At 38.9% G+C, this 21,007-nt stretch overlaps 3 protein-coding genes across 3 annotated transcripts in view; 2 read left to right on the top strand and 1 right to left on the bottom strand.

The window, feature by feature from the left end:
* Positions 1-2,461, top strand: part of LOC144666469 (cadherin-23-like) — a 51,194-nt gene extending 48,733 nt beyond the window's left edge. The window contains 1 exon segment of the mRNA XM_078527906.1: positions 1,180-2,461. Coding sequence (XP_078384032.1) covers positions 1,180-1,350 — 171 coding nt within the window. The 3' untranslated portion in view covers positions 1,351-2,461.
* A 1,575-nt stretch (positions 2,462-4,036) lies between these two features.
* Positions 4,037-6,759, bottom strand: LOC144666181 (histamine H2 receptor-like). The gene is made up of 2 exons (XM_078527543.1): positions 6,703-6,759; positions 4,037-5,986 (listed from the first exon to the last, which is right to left on the bottom strand). The coding sequence occupies exon 2, from the start codon at positions 5,712-5,714 to the stop codon at positions 4,641-4,643; it is 1,074 nt and encodes a 357-aa protein (XP_078383669.1). The 5' UTR covers positions 5,715-5,986; positions 6,703-6,759; the 3' UTR covers positions 4,037-4,640.
* A 6,145-nt stretch (positions 6,760-12,904) lies between these two features.
* LOC144665007 (melanocyte-stimulating hormone receptor-like) lies at positions 12,905-13,960 on the top strand. Its single transcript, XM_078526194.1, has one exon. The coding sequence runs from the start codon at positions 12,905-12,907 to the stop codon at positions 13,958-13,960; it is 1,056 nt and encodes a 351-aa protein (XP_078382320.1).
* Positions 13,961-21,007: the final 7,047 nt, after the last annotated feature.

Here is a 21,007-nt window from a genome sequence, read left to right as displayed (position 1 = left end):
TGTAACTGTAATGTTAACTCAAAACTTGTGTATAAAAATGCAACAAGATAGTGCAGATAATTTTTGCCTAAATATCAATCAATCAAAACAAACCATTTTAGCAGAATAAAGCCCCCCCTGACACACATTTGAGAAGATGTTAGACATTTATCTTTCCTTTAACACTTAGCTTAAATTTAAATTATAGTAACCACATATAGCAATTTATACCATGCCATAGAAAATACAGCCAATCAGAATACAGGAAAGCCGTTGAATATTCGACGGTATTCAACCCAACCTTCCCATAGTGCGCTGCGACTGTATTCTCGACGAAATTTAGTAAGCGTATTTTCTATGGCATGGTATAAAATAGTTACACAACACTTTCTCGTGGTATACTATGGAATATCCCACTTGTCACTTGTATTTTCTTAGCATACACACTCGCCTAAAGGCTCGCGTGTATACCGAGAAAATACAAGTGACTCGTGGGATATTCCATAGTATACCACTCGAAAGCGTTGCATAACTAGTATGTATCGGCACCAAAATTCGGCAAATGACGCGATCAAAGGTATGAGCGAGGACTGCTCTAAAATCTTGACACTCTGGAAATAAATCGATTTTGTATGTTTCCATACAACACCTACACCCCTCCCCACCCCACTCCACCCGGGAGGGAGGGTACCACCCCGAGGTAAAAACCCGTACGCTTTTATATCATACAAATTTTTGAACTTGTCAGAATTACTTTTAACCCTGATCTCACTTCACTTTTCTAGCTGATTACATCATGGAACTACTCGCGGTATTTGATAATTTGATGCATCGATCTTTACCAATGCGACAACGTTTGATAGGGCAGTTTTCAATTGAAAGTCGTAAAACCAAAAGTAAAGTAATTACTCTGGCCAATCACAAAGTACACAGACAATCCAGTGAGCCAATCAAAACACGAAGCAAATACATGTCACCGGCACGAAGCGCGGGAAAACGTGCGTGAGCGAGTCACGATTGGTTTTGCTTTTAGTTCTGATTGGCTAAGAAAGTGGCGCGAGATTTTTAAACCAATCGCAAAACGTTGTGATGCAAAACCAAAGTAAACAAATAACTTTCGACACTCAAGTCAAAACCACTCTAAGCAGGTAAAATTATAAGTTTTAATCCTAATGTCGCGCCATACTGACTTTATTACAGGAATCCTCAACTGACGGAAACGAGGAGGACAATAGAAGTGACAAAATGGGAGCAAGTTATTCTGGAAGCAGGAAAAGTTCCACAACGCCGCCATCCCCTGAAGCGTACGAGTCTTCGCCAATGACAGACAGAAAATACTATTCATCAAAATATATAGTCACTAGCATATAACCTGAAAAACTGCTACCAGCACCCTAAGTAGATGAAAATATGAAACAAACAGCGGTTATAAACATTATGAAAAATCGCACTTTACTAACTTAACGTTTCGTATGCTAAGCTACATACATTTTCAAAAGTATGACCGTTACACATTTTTGACAACTTTTTATATATTGTTATGAAAGGGGTCTGGAATCTAGACTGATACAACTGATCTTCAGCAGTAACTTAATATTAACGTTTCATACTTTTGAAAATGTATGCAGCTTAGCATACGAATAGTCAAGTTAGTAAAGTGCGATTTTTCATAATGTTTATTACCGCTGTTTGTTTCATGTTTTTAATCAAGTTACGATGGCCTAAAACCAAGAGTCATTATGATACCCTAAGTAGCGTTTTTATAAGTTTTTAAATTCAATTCAATGGTTTATAGTTTCTACTTTTTATAGTATAAATTATCAGTGTTACACGATAGCTGACACGAAAAAAATCCAATAGATCATAAGCACTTTTTAAAGTAGTATTGTGTATGAAAATAATATCGCCTTTAGAAGGTCGTCTAAATACTAAATGGTCTATTCTCTCAGACAGATTTTGTTTGTTAGAATTGTTGCGAGAGATACGTACAAACCCTACCGTGCCAACAACTGTGCTTTCTTTCCGATTTTTTCGTTGTTTAAGATGTAACGTAAACGTAACAATCTAGAAAACAGTCGAGAATATTTGTAAACAAAGGACCATTTAACTACTACTTTAATCTCGAATTTTTCTAAGCTATTTCAGTGCAATATAATGTAAAAATAAAAATCTAAATAGAGCTGTATCACTCGAAAGCTAATATAACTAATATGGTCTTAAATGTATTTTCCGCGACTCATTCCTACTTGAGTTTTAAAGATACGCCAACACTTATGGAGGTAACTGGTTTCTCTCCAAAGTGCGTGGCTCAATCGAGATCCACAATTTCAAATTTTGTAAATTAAGAATTTAAATTCAAGTGTTCGGATCTCCAACATTTTTACTATTGATTAGAATAAGCGTTATCCATCAGCGATGGCTAAAACGGTACAAAAAAGTAAAATAATAATATATACGATAAATAAAATATTCACTTATGAAATTTGCCTTTTTTGATTCTCCCAATGAAGAGTGTGACTGCACTCTACGCTTTTTTGTAATGAATCTCTGTGGGCGTAATAACCGTTTATGACAGCTACCTAATGACATTATGTCGGGTCCTATAGAATTCCTTTAGATACCGTAAAATTCCGGTTATAAGCCCCCCCCGGTTATAGGCCCATCAACCTGGAAACAAAAAAATACATCCGATTATACAAGCCCCCCCGGATATAAGCCCCCCTCTACCGGATGACAGTACTGAACAGGGCTTAATGTTGCTTTTTGTGCGTTTTAACTTAAAAACGTATTTCGATCAACACTCCCGAGGCTCGCAACGAAACTTTTTTTTCATTCCGCTTATAAGCCCTCCCGGATATAAGCCCCTCCGCTTATAAGTCCACCCAAAAACCCTTACGAAGTTGTATAAGCCCAGGGCTTATAACCGGAATTCTACGGTACACGTTTTGTCCTGATTTTTTCAAAACGTCGACTCCGGGATCTGTGCTTGACTCAGTCGACCTTAAGCCAGTGACGTCGGAGAAATTGGGAGGGGCGTGGCGGCTTCGACCTGGACAGTTGTAACAGGATGATGGGGTGGGTAAAGTCAGTTTTTTCCTCGTTTCAGCAAAGACTTCGCTTTGACTTTTTTTTAGGACTGGTTTCCAATTTTCATGATTGGCAGCTGGGCTAAACAGCTTAATTTGCGGCCTCGGATAGGTTTGCTCTGACGGACATGCATTACCATACGGGAAGGCTTTCCTTGTATTGCCCCTTAGCTCTCCAAATCTCCTTTGGGGGAGGGTAATGCCAAAGCCTTTGGCTGTTCCATCTATGTCTTGTTAAGGTGGCTCGATCGTGTTTTTGTGTGACGATACAGGTTTTCAACTTTGACCAATAAATGTACCACTATAACGAATCCGACAGAAAATCGATTGTTACAGCTGCACTAGACAAAGACGATTTATCAAAATTGAAGATATAATAGCTACGTAATGACGTCAACCCAACTTATCATCTAGAGACAATTTTGAAAACCCCCTTTTGGATCTTTGATCTAACATATTTTTTTCTTGAGGTCTGCAAAATCTTAAGAATTTTTACGAGAGCGTTTTCGAGAAAATGTAGGGCGAAGTTAAAAAAAATTACAATTTCTAAATCTTTTTTTTTTGAAAAGTTTGTCCACAAAGCTTGATGCAATACATTTTTGGCCTTAAATGAATTTAATATAGTAACCTACTACATTGAGTGAAAATCTCGGAGAAATCGTTCCATTTGATTTCCGAAAACATTTTCTTAAATATGAACTGGAGTAAAGTTTTATTTCGCTCTTTCGTCAAAATTGACCCTACATTTATTAAAGTGGTCACGAATTAAAAAGCGGAAGATGAACTTCGGCCTCAAGTAGAATAATCGATACTTAATATAATCTCTGATTGTCAATAATAATATCAAGTGCTTAGGAATATTTTAACATATATTTTGTATAAGACAAGTTCGTGTTTTTTGTTTTTGCGTTTTTTTTTTTTTCCATTGGATAGTTCATTCATGACATGTAGTGTGCAAACAATTTCTTAGCCTGATTAAGGCAACTCTTATTTTCGTTTCATGAATTTTGCTTCTCATTTTCTGTTGAGTACATAAATTTAATTTTTATTTGATTTATCTTGACTATGATTATAATTTAAAGCTTGTTTTCAGGTTCTTACAATTGCAAGTTGAATACTTAATAGAAATGAACAAAACGTTACGTGTATGGCATTTGCTGACGTATTTTATTTGTTTGGCTGACTGACTGACCGACCGACCGACCGACCGACCGACCGACCGCATCAAAGTTGACAGTCTTGAGGATCTACAACCTTGCCTACAAGCATACCTGTTAGTAGAGAAAAAAACAAGGTTGTTTTAGTGTTAGGTCAGCCGATGTCGAAAAAAATTGCGAATATGCAAATAAGATGAACGTCATCGTTTTGTTGCTTTCAGTGGTAACACCGATGTGTTTGGAAAGTTCATTAAATGTCTTGTAAATGGGTAAAAAACAGGTCTGACTAACCAAGTTCTAGACAGTGAATGATCAGCAGTTTAAATATGGAAACACGTGCTTCTAAAAAAAATCAATTGGAGTTCGGCCTTTATCTGGAGGTATAGAAAGAAAATTCAGGGAATTCTGTCCCGTCAAACTATGTAGCCCAGTTGCTCACCATGGCGACATCCCTGTTTAATTCCCTTCTTCGGAAAGAGACTCCAGTCTGATTATTCATTGAATAAGAAAGAAATTCGTCGACATCATTCCTTTGCCGACTGCAGGTAAGTATGGACTTGAGCGCCCTTCGGTATTGCGCAAGACGCCAGGCGTATATAAGAGGATCAAGGGCAAACTTGAGAAACAACACATCGTTTGTAAGTAAGACTGCAATCTGAAGCTTGAGGGAATGAAACGGGTTTTTGGTGTTCCAGTAAAGAGACAAATATGAGACAACTGCTGTAGGAACGGTGCAAGCAATAACAAACGTCAGCAAAAGAAGATTGACCACCGTAAATTGCCTTTCTCGCCTGTTTCTTCGCCGCCCTTGTTGTCTTGCTACAGTATTGTTTGATTTCAGCGAATGAAGTCGTCTCACTTGCCTCCTGAATGCCTTGTACAAACAGAAATACGCGACGGCTAGAAGAAAAAGGCTACCAGTGGTGTGGAAGTAGAGGTCGATTTTAAAAAGGGTGATCTGTGCCACTTGTATCAGGGAAAATAGAGCAAATGCCGTGGAGTAAAACCAAGTGAAGATGACGCTCGCCATAACTCGCTTTTTTGTGACAAGAGACCTGTGCTTGTGCGGAAAACTTATAGCTGTGAACTGACTCCACGTGAAAAGCAATAGAACAATGTACGAACTGTTCATGGTTACCACAGAAATGTGATGACCGATTTGCATTGCCTTGAAAGTCCCTTGCAGCATCGAAGTATCCCTGCTTTTAAAGGCTAAATACAAAGCGATGTACTGTACGGCATACATAGGACAAACCGCGATCCCAGTAAGAAAATCTGCTGCCGCTAATCCGATGACAAAGAATGTAATTGGCGTTCTAAATGTTTTAAAAGGGTCTTTCCAGATGGCGAGTAACAAAAGCCCGTTTCCTAATGTTGTGGCGATGGATACTACAGCCAGAAAGATTCCAGAGGCGATGTCCACACGATAGAAAGTTGTCACGAGTTCTTTCCATTCTTGCGCGATCTGCGAAGAATTTTCAGTGGAATTCATTTTATCGATGAAAACTAAGCAACCCTCTTTTCCCGCGAGCGTAGTTGATTAATATGTGGCGTGGATTGATACAAAATGATGAATATGGCGTTAAAAAGAAATGGCAAGTTTATTTAGAAATCTGACGTTGCTTGGCTAATGCGACGTTTAACTTTTGATGCGTGCAGCTGTGTTGTCTCAGAGCGAAAGATGTTGTCGGCTTTTGCAGCGCCTCTTTATGTAGTGACGCCTTTTGCAGTGGCATCGTGTTTATCCCTTTTGTCTGCGATATGCTGAGCAAACAAAACGCAATTCACAGGAAACGGTGAAAATGACTCAACTTCAGCAGTCGTATCATTAACTGTATTTTTGCTAGTTTTCAGTTTGGCTTATTAAAAGTTACAAATTACGGCGTGGGGACAGTGAAAAAGCCATGAATTCGTTATTTAATCGGAAATGGGTGACGGATATACTAAACAGCTCATTCTACACTTTTGTTCAAAATGACAAATAAAGCTTTTAAAATGCTGGCCTCAGTTGCTTATATTTGATCGCTGATAAAACAATCTGCTTTTTTCATTTACCCGGTTTTTCAGCTTGTCAAAATAGTCCACTTTACCACTCAAGGGTGATCGGGGTTTTCCGTAATTAAATATCTAGCTTCTTCATAAGCAAAACCTCAAAATTTTAAATATGTTGCTTTTCTTGTTGTCTTAACCCATAACAGGAGGGTTAAACTTCAAGGAAACTAGAAAATATTAAATTAAATTGTGTGGATATTTTTAGTTGTTTTTATTTTTTTTGCGATATGGGTTCGCATAAAAACAAAGCCGAATATGAAATACCTTTCTGTAATGCAACAGTCAACTGAAATCAACTCCACGTTTACTTGGAGACTTTAATATACCTTAAGGTTACCATGTTAGCGGCTACTAATTTTAGCGAGTTGGGCAAAAATCGCTAAATTTAGTGCTCGCTAAAATTTGTCTCGTTTAATTTAAGCACCCACCTTCCACCTAGCCTGAATTTCAGACATCCCTCTGTGCTCGCCTACTCGCCAGAAGAGCTCTTCTGGCGAGTAGGCGAGCACAGAGGGATGTCTGAAATTCAGGCTACCTTTCACCACAAAGGGAAACAAAATTAAGCATAGTCGAATTGAAAAATTCTTTTAAAAATAGGTGTTGGTAACTTTGTTCTTTCTGCAATGTGAATTTTCCTTCAATTTCAAATGACTTTGTTCTTTTGCTAAAAAAATATTTTCATGTTAGATATACGTTCATTAAAAACTGGTTTACACGATATCACTAACTTTTAAATAGTCGCTAAATCTTGCTCTGAAAAAATCGCTAAAATGAGTAACCTAAAGGTATAAAGTTTCGCTATCTGATTTCTACAACTGATTGGACTTGCAGGATAAATATAATTCTCAAATTGCACTGAATGATACCTCCTTAAAGGAGCTCTGTCATAAGGATTTCGCGGATTTTTGTTGTAATTTTAACTGTTCTGCACTAGTAGTGGTAGGCAACTTAATCCATGATAAACATTGTCTTTAAACATCTAAAGGAAGATATAAAACATAAATTTGTGGATAGTAAGAATTTGGTGAATGAATAAAACTATTTTAAAAGAATAGAATATTGTCGGGGTAATGACCTAGCATTGTTGTCCGCTTTAGTTGTCATGGCAGTGTGCCATGACTCAAGAGTTTTTCGCACGCGATAGTCTCCTTTGTCAATAACTCTTGTATTTTTAAACTAGTAATACGTGACTCGCAGGGCCTCGCGAAGCTCTGGGTTGAGGAGGGGGGGGGGGGGGTGTTATAAATAAGGAGTGGATTATTTGAAGTTGAACATTAATTGAATTGTACATATTAAATTTTCCACAGTAGGCAGGAAGATATATTTGTTAGAAATTTTATTTCAACGGGCATGGCCGCGACACCCTCGTTCCCAGGGTCTACTCCGCTTTAAAGATGGTGGCTTTTTCTGGTTCGTAAAGAGGTATAAAGCATTGGGAAGCGCAGGCTATTTTCAAAATCATCGACAAATTATTGGATAGTCAAGAGTTTTTCGCACGCGATAGTCTCCTTTGTCAATAACTCTTGTATTTTTAAATTAAATTGATGGTCGTTCATCCATGCATACAGTTTGCGACGTTCGATCCTTTGTTAAAATGTTTTACGTTTCTAATGTGTTCTTTTCTTCGCGTCTGTAGACATCTGCCGGTTTCTCCAATGTAGCTCTAACTGCAGTCATTGCAGGGAATCTTGTAGACATCATTTGTTTGAAGGTGGCTGGGTGGCCTGAGTTTTGGCGAAGGGAATTCCTGAAGTAGGGGTCTGTGCACGTGGGGACTGGTGACAAAACTGACCTCCACTGCAAAATTAAGGAGACTTAATTTATTCAAGAACTACAACCTCCATTAAATGCCAATGTCGGCAGTGAGAGGTTGTTGCTTTATTATAAATAACTGAAACGTTAATATTTTAAAAGTTACTGCTGAAGATCAATTGTCTCAGTCTAGGTTCCAGACCCCTTTCATTACAGTATATAACTAGGTACCAAATTTTTAACGGTCATACTTTTGAAAATGTATGTAGCTTAGCATACGAAACGTCAAGTTTAGTAAAATGCGATTTTTCATAATGTTTATCACCGCTGTTTGTATTATAATGTCGGCAGCGAAAAACTTTATCTTTATTAGTTTGCATTTTGTTATCTGCAAATTGTTATTTCATTGTATTGATATTTTATTAGTTTATTTTCATCATCTGTTTTTCGTCATCTCTCAATCCTATCGTTATTCGAATTTAATTTAGTTGTACTTCCATGTCTGAAGATGTAAGTAGAAACATACAAAACGTCAAGTTAAAAGGTCTATATTTTTTTTAGAACATGGCATGTGTTTGTCCGTAATGTTTATCACCACAGTTTGCATGTTATTTAACAATTATTCCATGAGCCCGCGTTGGATACGAGGTGGTAAATAGCCAACGAGGCGCGAAGCGCCGAGTTGGCTAATTAAAACGACTCGTATCCAACAAGGGCGAATGGAATAATTGCTTTATTAAATTCTTCTCAAGTTTAAATCGACTGGACATTTCATTTTGATGTAAACGAAGTGATAGTATGAGGAGGCGCGAAAATTTCTGGCGCGGTGTTCACTTCTTGAGTTGAATGAAACATACGAGGAAAGCGAGCGAGAGAGTTTTCTTCCCAAGATTTTTCTCGAACAATCCCGTCTAAAGTCGTCTAAATATCCTGGAATTGCGACAACAGTTAAGATTTACAAGAAGATCCGAAGCAAAAGCTTTTCTGGAAACTACAAGTCTTGTGCAAGTCGAACGAAGCAAGTGTTTACATTGTACTTCTTTGCGGCTCAACGGCTGTCATCAAGACTGCTATATTATTTGAAGCGAAATTGAGCTCAAAGTGGAACAGGTTTATTAAAGTATAAAAGGACAAAACCAAGATTGAAAGGTAAAAATGTTTACTGAAGTGCTGAGCCTAGTTTTATGACGTACACTGAATGAAACTGTGTCAGTTTGCCGTTCTTTCGTAAATTATTTGCTGCTTCTCTACTTTATTTACTCGCTCTTGACTCTTGTTGTGCGTTTAAAAGTATTATTAATTAAACTTTTCGCATCTATCCTTTTGTTTTGCGTAGTTAAATTTACTATGGCATTTCTGTGGTTTTTGTAGGAACGGCTAATTATTTCTTGTTCATAAAGCTCGCCAAATTTGCTGTTTAAAACCATTTTTTGATGGAACTGTCGCTTCCCGCAGAAAATTTTACGCTGAGCGCACTTGCCGAACTCATTTCCCATATAAGGTCAAACATAGGTATATTAGCTGATAACCGGGATTCAGTAAACCAATCAGACAGCTAGAAATGCAATATCCGAGGTTGAGAATTTTCTAGTTATACTTTTTCTTACTAGACAGAAAACAAGGCTCATCTTAATAGCCCATTTCAAAGTTACGGTACGTTTGAGAACTATGACAATTTTAGAAATTACTTTTGAGAAATTATTTTGTTCGGGTTAAACTTTGACAGTTGTCAGTTTAGAATAATAGTGAAATAGTATTTATTAACTTGTGACATTTGAATAAAACCCAGAAGCAAAACAGATTCTGGTACAAACTGTAAACAATGTTTCTTTCAATTATCTCAAAGCTAGCAACTAAACAGTTTTATAACGGAGAAGACTACAGATGCAGCTGTTTTAGTTTGCCTAAAGGTCGTTAAACACTCTTGTCGCTCATGCGATCTACTGTTAGGCTTTCCTTGTTATTAGGTTTTTAAAAAGGAAAATTATGTCATTAATTATTGATCACGTGGCTTAGCTCTAACTCAAAGCAAACAAACAATGTCCTTGTCTTATATCCTTGGTCTTCAGAGAAAGGGACGTTTATTTCGCGGCACGACTTCTCATTTTGAGAAAGAAGTGTTTGGGATTCCAAGAAACTGGCTGTAGCATTCGTTAAAGGTAAAATGGGCCCGGCTTGGGCTTTATTTTCGATTCAGAGTTGACGTTCCTTTTGTAGTGTTTGCATTTCTTGCTCAAGCTATCGAGCCTTTTCATGACAAGTTTTCTTTGTTAAAAGCACGGTGGTAAAATGCTTCTTTTCTACCTCTTTTTAAGGTTAAACACTTTGGTTTTTCATTACGGAAGAATCTATAGAAATAATCACCCTTTCAGACATTAAGGTTCCGATATATACGAAATTTTCCTTAAAGAAAACTCGAAGACGTTCATGGCATTCATTACAGTTAGAGGTCACTTCTTTAGAAACAGAATTTCTGCGGACAGAATTTCAATTCACGTTGTATCCTTGTTAATTTACGTTTATTTTATCGGTTGTTATATTATGAAACAGCTGGAATTCTTTGCATCATAAGGCTGGCTCCGATCGGTCGAGGCATCTTCGCTTTAACTCGGCAGATGTCCATCTTCAAAACAATCGGCTTAAGGCCACAAGACACTCAATCAATCAATCAACTTTATTAAAAGAGGGTAACGGCAAACAGTAAAAACTACTGACAAACAGATGGCGGGAAAATGGTGTCACATCATTTTTCGTCGCAAACGAGAAGGCTAACATGTATTTCAAGGACAAAAGGAAAAGCGTCATTAGCCGATTTGACATGTGTTCCATTAGCGGCCCTCGACGCAAACTACTCAAATACATTAAGGCCTGGTTCTTTGTCATATTTTCTGACAATTTTTAAAAATCACACTTTAGTGCGAGGTAAAGACCATAAAAATGCTCAAATGATTTAACCCTCGGTCGACGTACAAGTAAATTCATAACCCCACCATGGTACAAGAAGGAGGGGGAGGGGGATGGATGGAAACCCTCCACAGGGTTTTCGTTCTATTAAGGCGCTACGAAATTATTTTGCACTGAGTAGAAAACCCTAAGCTTATTTGCAAGATGACAAAATTTTTGTTGGCTGCGACGTCATATGACGTAATTAGAGCCGCCATCTTGGATTTCACAATTTTCTAAGAAAGTCAGAAAATAACGGAAATTGATGCAAATCAAGCCAAAATGCTTGTAGGTCCCGTGATTGGCCACGCCCTACAGTTCGAGGAAACTATTGTCGCATTGAAAGATTAAGTTTTATTGCATGAAAACAATTACCCTAATAAGGGCTTAGGAAATCCGCTTGGAATGAAACAAAACGTTAAATGTTTCAAAGTAAGTACTAGTAGCCATTGCTCTAATATAACGTTGGCTCTTGAAATACTTGCTAGAATGTTCAATGTGTGATGGAATGTTTGTTAGACAACCGAAGGCAATTATATACGGAATAAACAAGCGCCGTCAAGAGCGTAATGTTCTTTTCGCCGGTTTTTGCGTCACGGCCCGGGAGTCACGGCTAGAGTGATACCTCTGCATCTGTAAGATGTAAGAAGTGAAATCGAAACAGCATATTACGAAAGTATAGAGATACTAATCTTTTTCAGGACACTTCAGGACACGTGCAATATTATTGCGTTTCTTTAAAGTTAACTTATTCTCACTAAATTTCGCGAGTACTTAATTTCGCGAAAATTCAAGAGCCATATTTCGCGAGTACTTAATTTCGCGATTTTGAGAGAAAGGTGTAATTGGAGTGTATTAAATTTCGCGACTTTTATCTTTTCTTCAATATGAAGCTTTGACCTCGAAACTGTAACAACATAATTAATATGAAAGTCATCGTAAAAAACATGTTAAAAACAGTAAACAAAACAATATACACAGAACAAAACATAAGGTATTCAACAGTCTAAATCCCTAATAGGTTCCTCTACGACTGCAAGAGCGAGATTTTGAGGAACTTGGCGGCAGAGAACAGTTCGAACAGTGCGACTGAAAGAGTGGGAGATAACTAATGGACAAAATTAAACAAAAAACACTAAACGTGAAGCTCAGACATGTTAGAATAACCATGATAAAACACATCGAGTTTCATTATTTTTTGAAATTATCATATCGATATTAAATTTCGCGATTTTAAACTTCGCGTGTCCTATATTTCGTGAGTATTAAATTTCGCGATTTTTTCAAAATCGCGAAAATCGCGAAATTTAGTACTCGCGAAATTAAGTGAGAATAAGGTATCAAAACGATTCACAACGATTATGAAACGTGAGACAGACCGTCACAATCAACATCGACTTGTGTGAGTGATGTGCGCGTAATTGTCGTTTTAATTGTCCCGGATAATACTCTACTGCGCAGGCTTCGAGTCTTACATCCGAGAAAAGTTTGGATTTTTTGATTTTTTGAAAAGAGTAATGTGCTGTCTCGCTAACGCTCGCCAGTAATTACATAAAAAATTTAGACGGTTTATGGTCATGATTTACTTAAAATTTAAATTTTACAGATAGCTCTTATTGCTTTTAGTATAGACCACTCCCTCTCAAATATGAAGAGAACCTTGCCTCACTACTTGAGTACATATTATTTGTTCATATGCCGCAGGCGGGGCCTCAAGTGTGTTAAAGAAGCATCGGTTCGTGAAAAAAAGAAACATTAAGGCGAATATATACAATCACAAAACCTGTACACCACGTCAGATTTCCAAATTAACTTTGCCATTTTATTTTTACAGTTGGCAGATTTATCATTTTCGTTACAGTCGGCGCGATTATAGATCAACAACACTCGCAGGAAAAGAGACGAAAAGAGGGTTGCTTAATCTTCATCGATAAAATGAATTTCAGTGAAAAATTTTTGTTGAATCCAAAAACTGACTGGAAAGACCTAAAGACAACCTTCTACCGTGTGGATTTCGCCTCTGGCATATTTTTAGCTGTGGTATCCATTGTCACAACATTTGGAAACGGATTTTTATTACTCACCATCTGGAAAGACCCTTTTAAAACATTTCGAACGCCAGTTTCATTCTTTGTCGTCGGATTAGCGGTGGCGGATTTTCTTACTGGGCTCACGGTTTGCCCGATGTATGCCCTATATTACATTGCTTTGTATTTAGCTATGGAAAGCAGGGATAATTCGATGCTGCAACGGACACTCCAGGCAGCGCAAGTCGGTCATTACATTTCAGTGGTAACCATGAACAGTTCCTACATTATTTTGTTGCTTTTCACATGGAGTCAGTTTACAGCCATAAGATTTCCACACAAGCACAGGTCTTTTATTACAAAGAAGCGAGTTTTGGGAAGTGTAATCATATCATGGCTTTACTCCACGGCATTTGCCCTGCTTTCCCTGATGCAAGTGGCAAAGAGCACGCTTTACAAAATCGATCTATACTTTCACACCACTGGTAGCCTTTTACTTCTGGCCATCGCGTATTTCTGTTTGTACAAGACATTCAGGGGGCATATTACTGATATGAGGCGACAGCATTCGCTGAAAACAAACCATACTCTAGCAATGCAGCAACGGAGAAGAAACATGCGAGAAAGGCAGTTTACCGTGGTCAATCTTCTTTTGCTGACGTTTGTCGTTACTTGCACCGTTCCAACAGCAGTTGTCTCATATTTGGCTGTTCACTGGGATACTAAAAGCCGGTTTCAATCCCTCAAGCTTCAGATTGCGGCCTTATTTGCAAACGATGTTCTGTTTCTCAAGTTTGCCCTTGATCCACTCATATATGCCTGGCGGCTAGCGCAATACCGACGGGCGCTCAAGTCAATACTTGTCTGTAGCCAGCGGAAAAGAGATCAGACCGGAGTCTCTTTTCGAAGAAGAGGCTTAAACAGGGAGGTGGCGATCGTGGGCAACTGGGCTACAAAAGTTTAATGGGGCAGAATTCAGGGCCAGTACCGAAAATTACTTTTCCAAAATGTTCCATTTTCACCTCTGGATTAAGTTTTTTTTGTATTTGGTCGAACGAGCCGCCGCCAGTAGGGTGATTGAAATTGCCCTCGGACATTACGTCTCATCCCACTCAATGGCTGGAGGAGTGCAAAGCCTTATGAGAGGATCCAGCAAAACGGAGGAGCACCAGACCGCACACTTCGCCGGGGTGTTGAACCCCGGTTCCACAAAAATTTAGGGCAAAAAACAAAACAAAACAATCCTCTAAACATTAAGAACAAAACGGACACGAAACCCTTGGGCGGTTGACCAATTAAGGACACCGAGCACAAAGGGCCTCACCAAGAAAACATAAGTGATAACAATGCAAGAAAAATGAAACACCGGCCACACTCCTCAAGAGGTCGGAGCACCACACTTTTTCGCAGAAAACTGAGCAGGAGAGATGTCCGGTAAAACTTTAATCAGGTCGGGTGGTTTGGTTACGGCAGGACAGTCCCAGTGTAGACTCAAGAACAGAAGAAGCGATGGAAAAACAAAACAGGGGTTGAAGATGGCTCTAGCGCTAGCGAGGCAACAGAAGCCCGTTAACAAACCTTCCTGGCACGGATTTCCACTCAGGTAAGCTTGTCTTCCCGGACCTCACGAAAAGAACGCACGTAAAAGTCTCTGATAAGGACCCTCCTCCCAGGAGAAATCCTTATAATCAGATCACGAGGGCATGTTTGTGGTTCCGCCTGCGTCGCGGGGAGTGCGGAGCCAAAGGAGCAATTATCTTCTTACCCCCGGACTGCATCTCATCCAAACTTGAAAATGTGTCTAAATCTACTTTCTCATCTGAAGAGGGAACTTACTCCACGTCAGACATCTCCTCTTCCACAGGGGCGGGGCTAGATGGTACAGCGGAGGAGACATCAGGAGTACCAGGCGCAGCATCAGCAGCAGCGGCAGCCGAAGCAGCAGAAGGTTCCGGGCAAGAAGTGACCCACGTTTTGCGGCACTCTCTCTGTCTGTTGGCCAGGTTGACGATTCTGCCGGCAAACACCATCGCAAGGACAGGCCTTGCTCCTGTGGCCCAGCTTCTATCAAATGGCACAAAAAGCGGGCTGGTGGCGATATGAGACACGGCATTTGAAGCCGGCGATGGTGACCTAGCCAGGGAAGTTCTAGCTTGGTAATGGAAAGTTTGATGACGCGATTGCCATCGTGAAGACCTGGGAAACACTGGTGACAACTGCGGGAGATAAGGTGCACCTAACCAATCGAAGTGGACAACTGCTCAATGAAGTCAACAAGAACTTCACTAGGGCAGTCCCGGAGATACAGTAAACGGGACGCGAATTAATCTCAACGGAAGCCACCCGAAGGGGAACATCCCTATAGCGATTTCCCGAAGCCGACTTACGTTCACAATCCAAAGTGGATTTGAAGGTCCTAACTTGGGTCAGAACCCGGTTTGGTGACTCAGAACGAAGAAGAAGTTTCGAAGGTCCAAAATAGCGCCTCCAAAAAGCTTGCCAAAGCAAACCGATCCTTACCAGCCCTGAGAACAATTGCTAATGGCGCACCAAATTCAAGGGATCTGGCTCATCTGAGTCAATCGTGAGGAGATCTTTTGATCAAATCATGAAACGTACCCAAAAAAAACAGAACTTGCCGATATTGGAAAGTATTCTTGTCGATCGTTGTACATGTTTAAAAACTTTAGTATGTACAATCGATATATTAAGGGTGTAGGATATATTTAAACACTTAAAATGCTACCGACATTATTTTAAAATGCACGTTAAAACTTCTATACAAGTTTTTGGACTTTCGTATCAGGTTTACGGTCATTCTTTGATTACCAAGCATTTCTCCAGGTTATTCGAAAGCTGATTGGTACTATTCCAGCGTTTGCGTTACTGTTCTGGAGCGTCAACCATTAAAAATATTAATAGGTATAAGAGGAAATCCGCCAGGACTTCGAGTAGTTATTGGACAAAATTATGTACCAAAATTATTTACACCTGATTGCAAGCTTTTGTGTTACTGCTTCAAATATCTTATCGAAAGAAATCTTTTCTAACAACACCAAACATCGAAAACCAATTTCGAAGTTCCACTAAATTCCCATGAATCGCTTAAAAGATGTGAGCTTTTGACCATAGTTTGTGAACTTTGAATATCATTTTCTCAGACTCTGATAAGAAATTGTTGTACCAGAATTATTTCCACCTTATTGCAAACTTTTTTGTTACTGCTTCAAATATCTTATCAAAAGAAATCTTTTCTAACAACACCAAACATCGAAAACAAATTTCGAAGTTCCGCTGAATTCCACTGAATCGCTTAAGACGAATTTACAAAATGGCTACACGTGAGATTTTGCCTATACCTTGTGAACTTTGAAATTCATTTTCACAGACTCTGATAAGAAATTGTTGTTGGTGTTATCACGGATAATTACTTACATCTTTACCTTTTATTAAGGGTAGGAAATAACGCAATAGGATTTAAATTATTCTGGTACTTGATTTTTGTCCAAATTTAATAAATATTACTCGACTTCCCAGTTAGGCTTCCTAGTGGATTCCGTCATAAACAGATACTTTAGAATTCCAATTACAAGCCCTAGGCCGTATTTACTTTGAGGCAGTCCGAGGCGCTTGCCTCAGTCATTTTTTTATCGTTTTTGTTGTTGTCTTTTCTTTTGAAGGAGAAAGTAAATACCCAGCCTAGTACCCAAGCGTTCCCTTCCCGCTTATCGATTTGGCGCGAAATTTCGTGATGTCACCGAATGACACTGAGCGGGAACGCGTTCTCCGGCCGGCACGCCAACCCGTTCCCAGGCTCTTACGTGGACCTCGCGCTCGCCCGAGAGAGGAGGAGAATGCCTAGGGACTAGGCTGGTAAATACCTAGGAAGAGAATTTAACCATGGACATTGCCTCAGTCACAATCTTTTTCTGGCTACGGCCCTGCAAGCCCTGGTCATATATTCGTTCAGAAGCCCCTTTTGGTGAACGAGACTTACTATAGGAAAGGGAGTGTTGTATTTTCGGCAGGAATTTTGCGTTTTCAAAAACAAATTCGAAAGGGATGATCGGTCTGAAAGGTACATACAAGAATTCCGCAAGGTAAAATGTACGTGTGTGGGGTAGGTCGCTTTTCTTGGCGTCTGAAATGTGGGGCTTATAATCAGAGTTTTTCGGAATCACAAATGAAAACAGAATTCTTACAGAACTAGCTTCATCTGAAGATTAGCTTAACCATGGTTGCCACAGACATAAGTTTTTAATTCCCTGATCAAATAAATACAAAATGTCAGATATTGTAGCAGCCTCCATTCCCCGCTTCCAAGAAAAAAAAACATATCGCTGAGATCACATTGACCTGAAATCGTTCCTCAACCAATCAATTGTACGAAAACACCAGTGTTATATTCCAATTTCCCCAGACTTTTCGTCAAAATGTTAATTTTTCCTGACTCAAAATAAAATTCCCTGATCTTGAAGAATGTAAGTTGTTTCCCTGACCATTTCCTGGCCTATGGTAGCCTGTTCCAGGCGTTCGGTTAACCCTTAGAATCCTAAGGTTCTGGTATTTTTTAAGCAGTTTTCTGGGCTTAAACTAATCTGTCGAATTTCGTGATTGCATATAAGAAGCTCAAGTAAAAATGTGTGCTGTTTCAAAACACTGAGGGCTCAAAGTTTCATTGTGACGTCAGCGTTCAACCGTTTCTTTCTTGTTGAGCGAGCATACGGGCTCGAATCTGGCGAATATTTCGTTTATAAGTGTTTTTTCGAGTCATTTTCCACTGCAGAAGCCCCCAGGCTGGCATCATTAAGCTAGAATGGTGGGTAGAGGCCAGCATCTGAAAGAAACCAGAGGTGAGAGATGATTTTGTCTTGATTGGAACGCCAGAAATATTCGAATCGAAAGATGGCGGTTCATTGGTAAAGTTGTCTCTCTGGCCGTTCTGTGGGTGGATTCCAAGACCTGCCAAGGCATTTTGGACGAGTTCTGACTTCCAAAGAATGCAATCGGTGCAACATTTTGCCGGCAGGATTGGAGGTTTGCAAGCATAACTCTAATCGAATAGTAATTGCTGAGTCTGCTGAATGATTGATGGGAAATTTCCTTGGTGAACGGAAGGGAATAGGGTTGAAGTTTGCTGCAAATGCATATTTTTGAAGTCAGAATTATTTTTTCATTAAAAAAAATGGAGGCAAAGATGTGTGTTTTTTGTTGTTGTCCTGTTACGTAGAAAACGGGCATTTTCAGATTTGCTGCTGAACAAACAACCATATGCAACAGAAATCAAGAGTTTTAGTCAGTTAGTTGGCTTTTAAAGCTATGAAAATTATCACTTTGCCATAAAAAGCAGTCATTACTATCATGTGCCCAGATATGTAAAAGCTAGAGTTTTTTCAATCACTGCTGGTATTTTCCACGCACATATGCGTGGCTAGGACTTAAAGGGTTAAGTTGGGAAGCGCTCCTCCCCGCCCCCCTTCCCCTTATTTTTTTTCGCGCTTCCCAACTATCCGAACGCCTGGAACAGGCTAGGCCTATGGCAACCCTGTTAACCCTGCTTTGCACACCTGCGCCCTTCGGGTGATTTTCCTAGCCACTTTTCTGAGTTACAAATGCTGGCGTTATGCCAATAAAATGAAACTGTACAACGACTTAAAAATGATAAGCATTTAACACGATTTATTGATCTACTTTGTACAAGTGCACAATTAAAATGTAGCTAATGGCGGTACAGTGATCTTTCTTGGGTATTGACGAGGAAATATATTCTAAATTGTACAGTGGACTTTCGATTTCTTAAACTCTCGATTTCTCGAACCAATTTTCGTTTTTCTTGGAGGTCAGAGAATAAGAGATTCTACTGTCATTGTTTAACGGTTTGATGATCGCTAACACCATAAAAATTGATTGGGACGTAGAACACGATTCTAATTGTCCATTACTCTAAATGTTTACTTTAAGACAAGACATGTGCTGTCAATTTTACTTTACCAGCGGGACGCAGGCTCTAGCAACGAGATTGCGTTCAGACCAGACCGAAACACGTCTAGTTAAATCGCGAACGAAACATGTCATATTATGAAAAGTGTTTACATCAAACGATCGATACATTGCACCATTTATGATCAAAATAGTTAATCTTGAGCAGGAGTAAAACAATCTTACATGGTAGTTTCGATCTAAACAGGACGAAAATCGTTTAACATGGCGGCTGAGAGGGAAGTTGAAGCCAGTGACAACAACAATTTCAAGCGTTATTGTTTAGTTTACATTAGATGTAAGTTCCATTAAAACGATTTGGTGCCGGTGCCGTAAAACCGCAGACATTACAGAACAAATATGTGAATAGAGCGGTTTTCACCTGAGTGTCGAAAGTGAATTGCGTTTGCTTTGGTTTTGCGTTACTACGCTACGTGATTGGTTTAAAACTCTCGTACCACTTTCTTAGCTATTCAGACCTAAAACCAAAACCAATCGGATCTTTCTCGCGCAGGTTTTCCCGCGCTTCGTACTGGCTTCATGTATTTGCTTCGAGTTTTGATTGGTTCACTGGATTGTCGGTGTCCTTTGTGAATTTGGCCAGAGTAATTACAGCTAGTTACTTTGCTTTTGGTTTTACGACACTCCATTGAAAACTGCTCTAATTCAATTACAACATGTTTTTTAAAAAAAGCTGTCGTGTAAACACGCTTACTCTAAACGTATTTTGGTGCTAGTCTAAATGCAACATAAATCTTTAAGCTAATTCAATAACATGTAACTATTGGCCTAAATCTGATATGCAGATTATTATTATTTTACATGTACACCCAGAGATGTAGAATTATTGGTTTTACTGAGTTATTTACACGTCAAAGACCTAAATTTAGTGTTCCTATAAATGCAAATGACTAATTGTGGTACATTCTAAAATTTTTAGTTCTAAATATTATTCATATTCTAGGTGCTGTAAAGAAATTCAATTGACTGCCTTAATCTACAAGTTCACATAAAGGCCTGCGCTGCTAAAACTTTCATTAAATCTCCTGAATGAAAATCTATTATTCTATGCTTAAAATGCCTTTTGTCCCAAGCTTGGGGAATGTTTACAATAAATATTTTGCACTTTTAAGAAACGTTCAGTTGTACATGGTATAGGTACAGTATTATGCTAAACAACATATTCACATTGTGTGGAAGCCAAGGAGAAAAAACATCAAACAATTCTGTCTACTGGAAGCGAAACTAGAAAACTAATTAATTAACAGTATTTTTAAGGTTTTGGTCAGGAGTAAGATAATATTAAACAGATTTTTTTCATCCAGACGACCTACATGTAAGTTAGGAAGTGGTCTTCTCATATCACCCTTCCTACAGTTTTCCTTGCATTGTTAAACTACAGATCTTAAGAGGAACTACTTTCTGCATATACTTATTGCGTTATTTACAAAGAACATTATTAAATGGTACAATCTCCTTCTTCAGCGACAGTTTCATCTCTCAGCATAAATGGTAAGCTGAGGGTAAACAAGCAAGATCAACCACAGTGAAATTCCGATTTCTTAAACCCTCCATAACTCGACCCAAAAGATACTGCAATTCACTCGGATTTTCTGTACTTACAGCGGATTTAGGTGTTTAACGGTTTCAGTTGTCGCGTTCGATTGATTGATTACATTGCAAGGCAAGGCAAAATGACAGACACTGCCAAGCCAGAATGACAACGTTCTGTCTTGCAAAAAGCACGTTGTCACTCGTCCAGCGACTATAACTGGAACAGGTATTTATGTCTTGGATCTCATGATGGTGATTGAAATCAAGATAGAATATTCCTACTATTCTACAAAAATAATAACTCCAGTAATAGTCGCTGGAAGAGTGATGTCCAACGTGTTTTTCCCATACAACGTTGTCATTCCCGCCAAGCAATGTCTGTCATTTTGCCTTGCAATGCAATCAATCAACCGTGACAATGACTGCAACAACTGAGACCATTAAACACTCAACCTGAATCTGCTGTGACTACATTCCC

This window comes from Oculina patagonica, chromosome 9 (assembly GCF_052425735.1).
Source record: "Oculina patagonica isolate OP01 chromosome 9, crgOcupat, whole genome shotgun sequence".
NCBI lineage: Eukaryota > Metazoa > Cnidaria > Anthozoa > Scleractinia > Oculinidae > Oculina > Oculina patagonica.
This window is presented reverse-complemented; position numbering and strand designations above follow the sequence as displayed.

Excerpts from the sequence above, each read along its gene's own strand:
- LOC144666181 (XM_078527543.1), bottom strand. The coding sequence starts at position 5,714 with ATGAATTCCACTGAAAATTCTTCGCAGATCGCGCAAGAATGGAAAGAA.
- LOC144665007 (XM_078526194.1), top strand. The coding sequence starts at position 12,905 with ATGAATTTCAGTGAAAAATTTTTGTTGAATCCAAAAACTGACTGGAAA.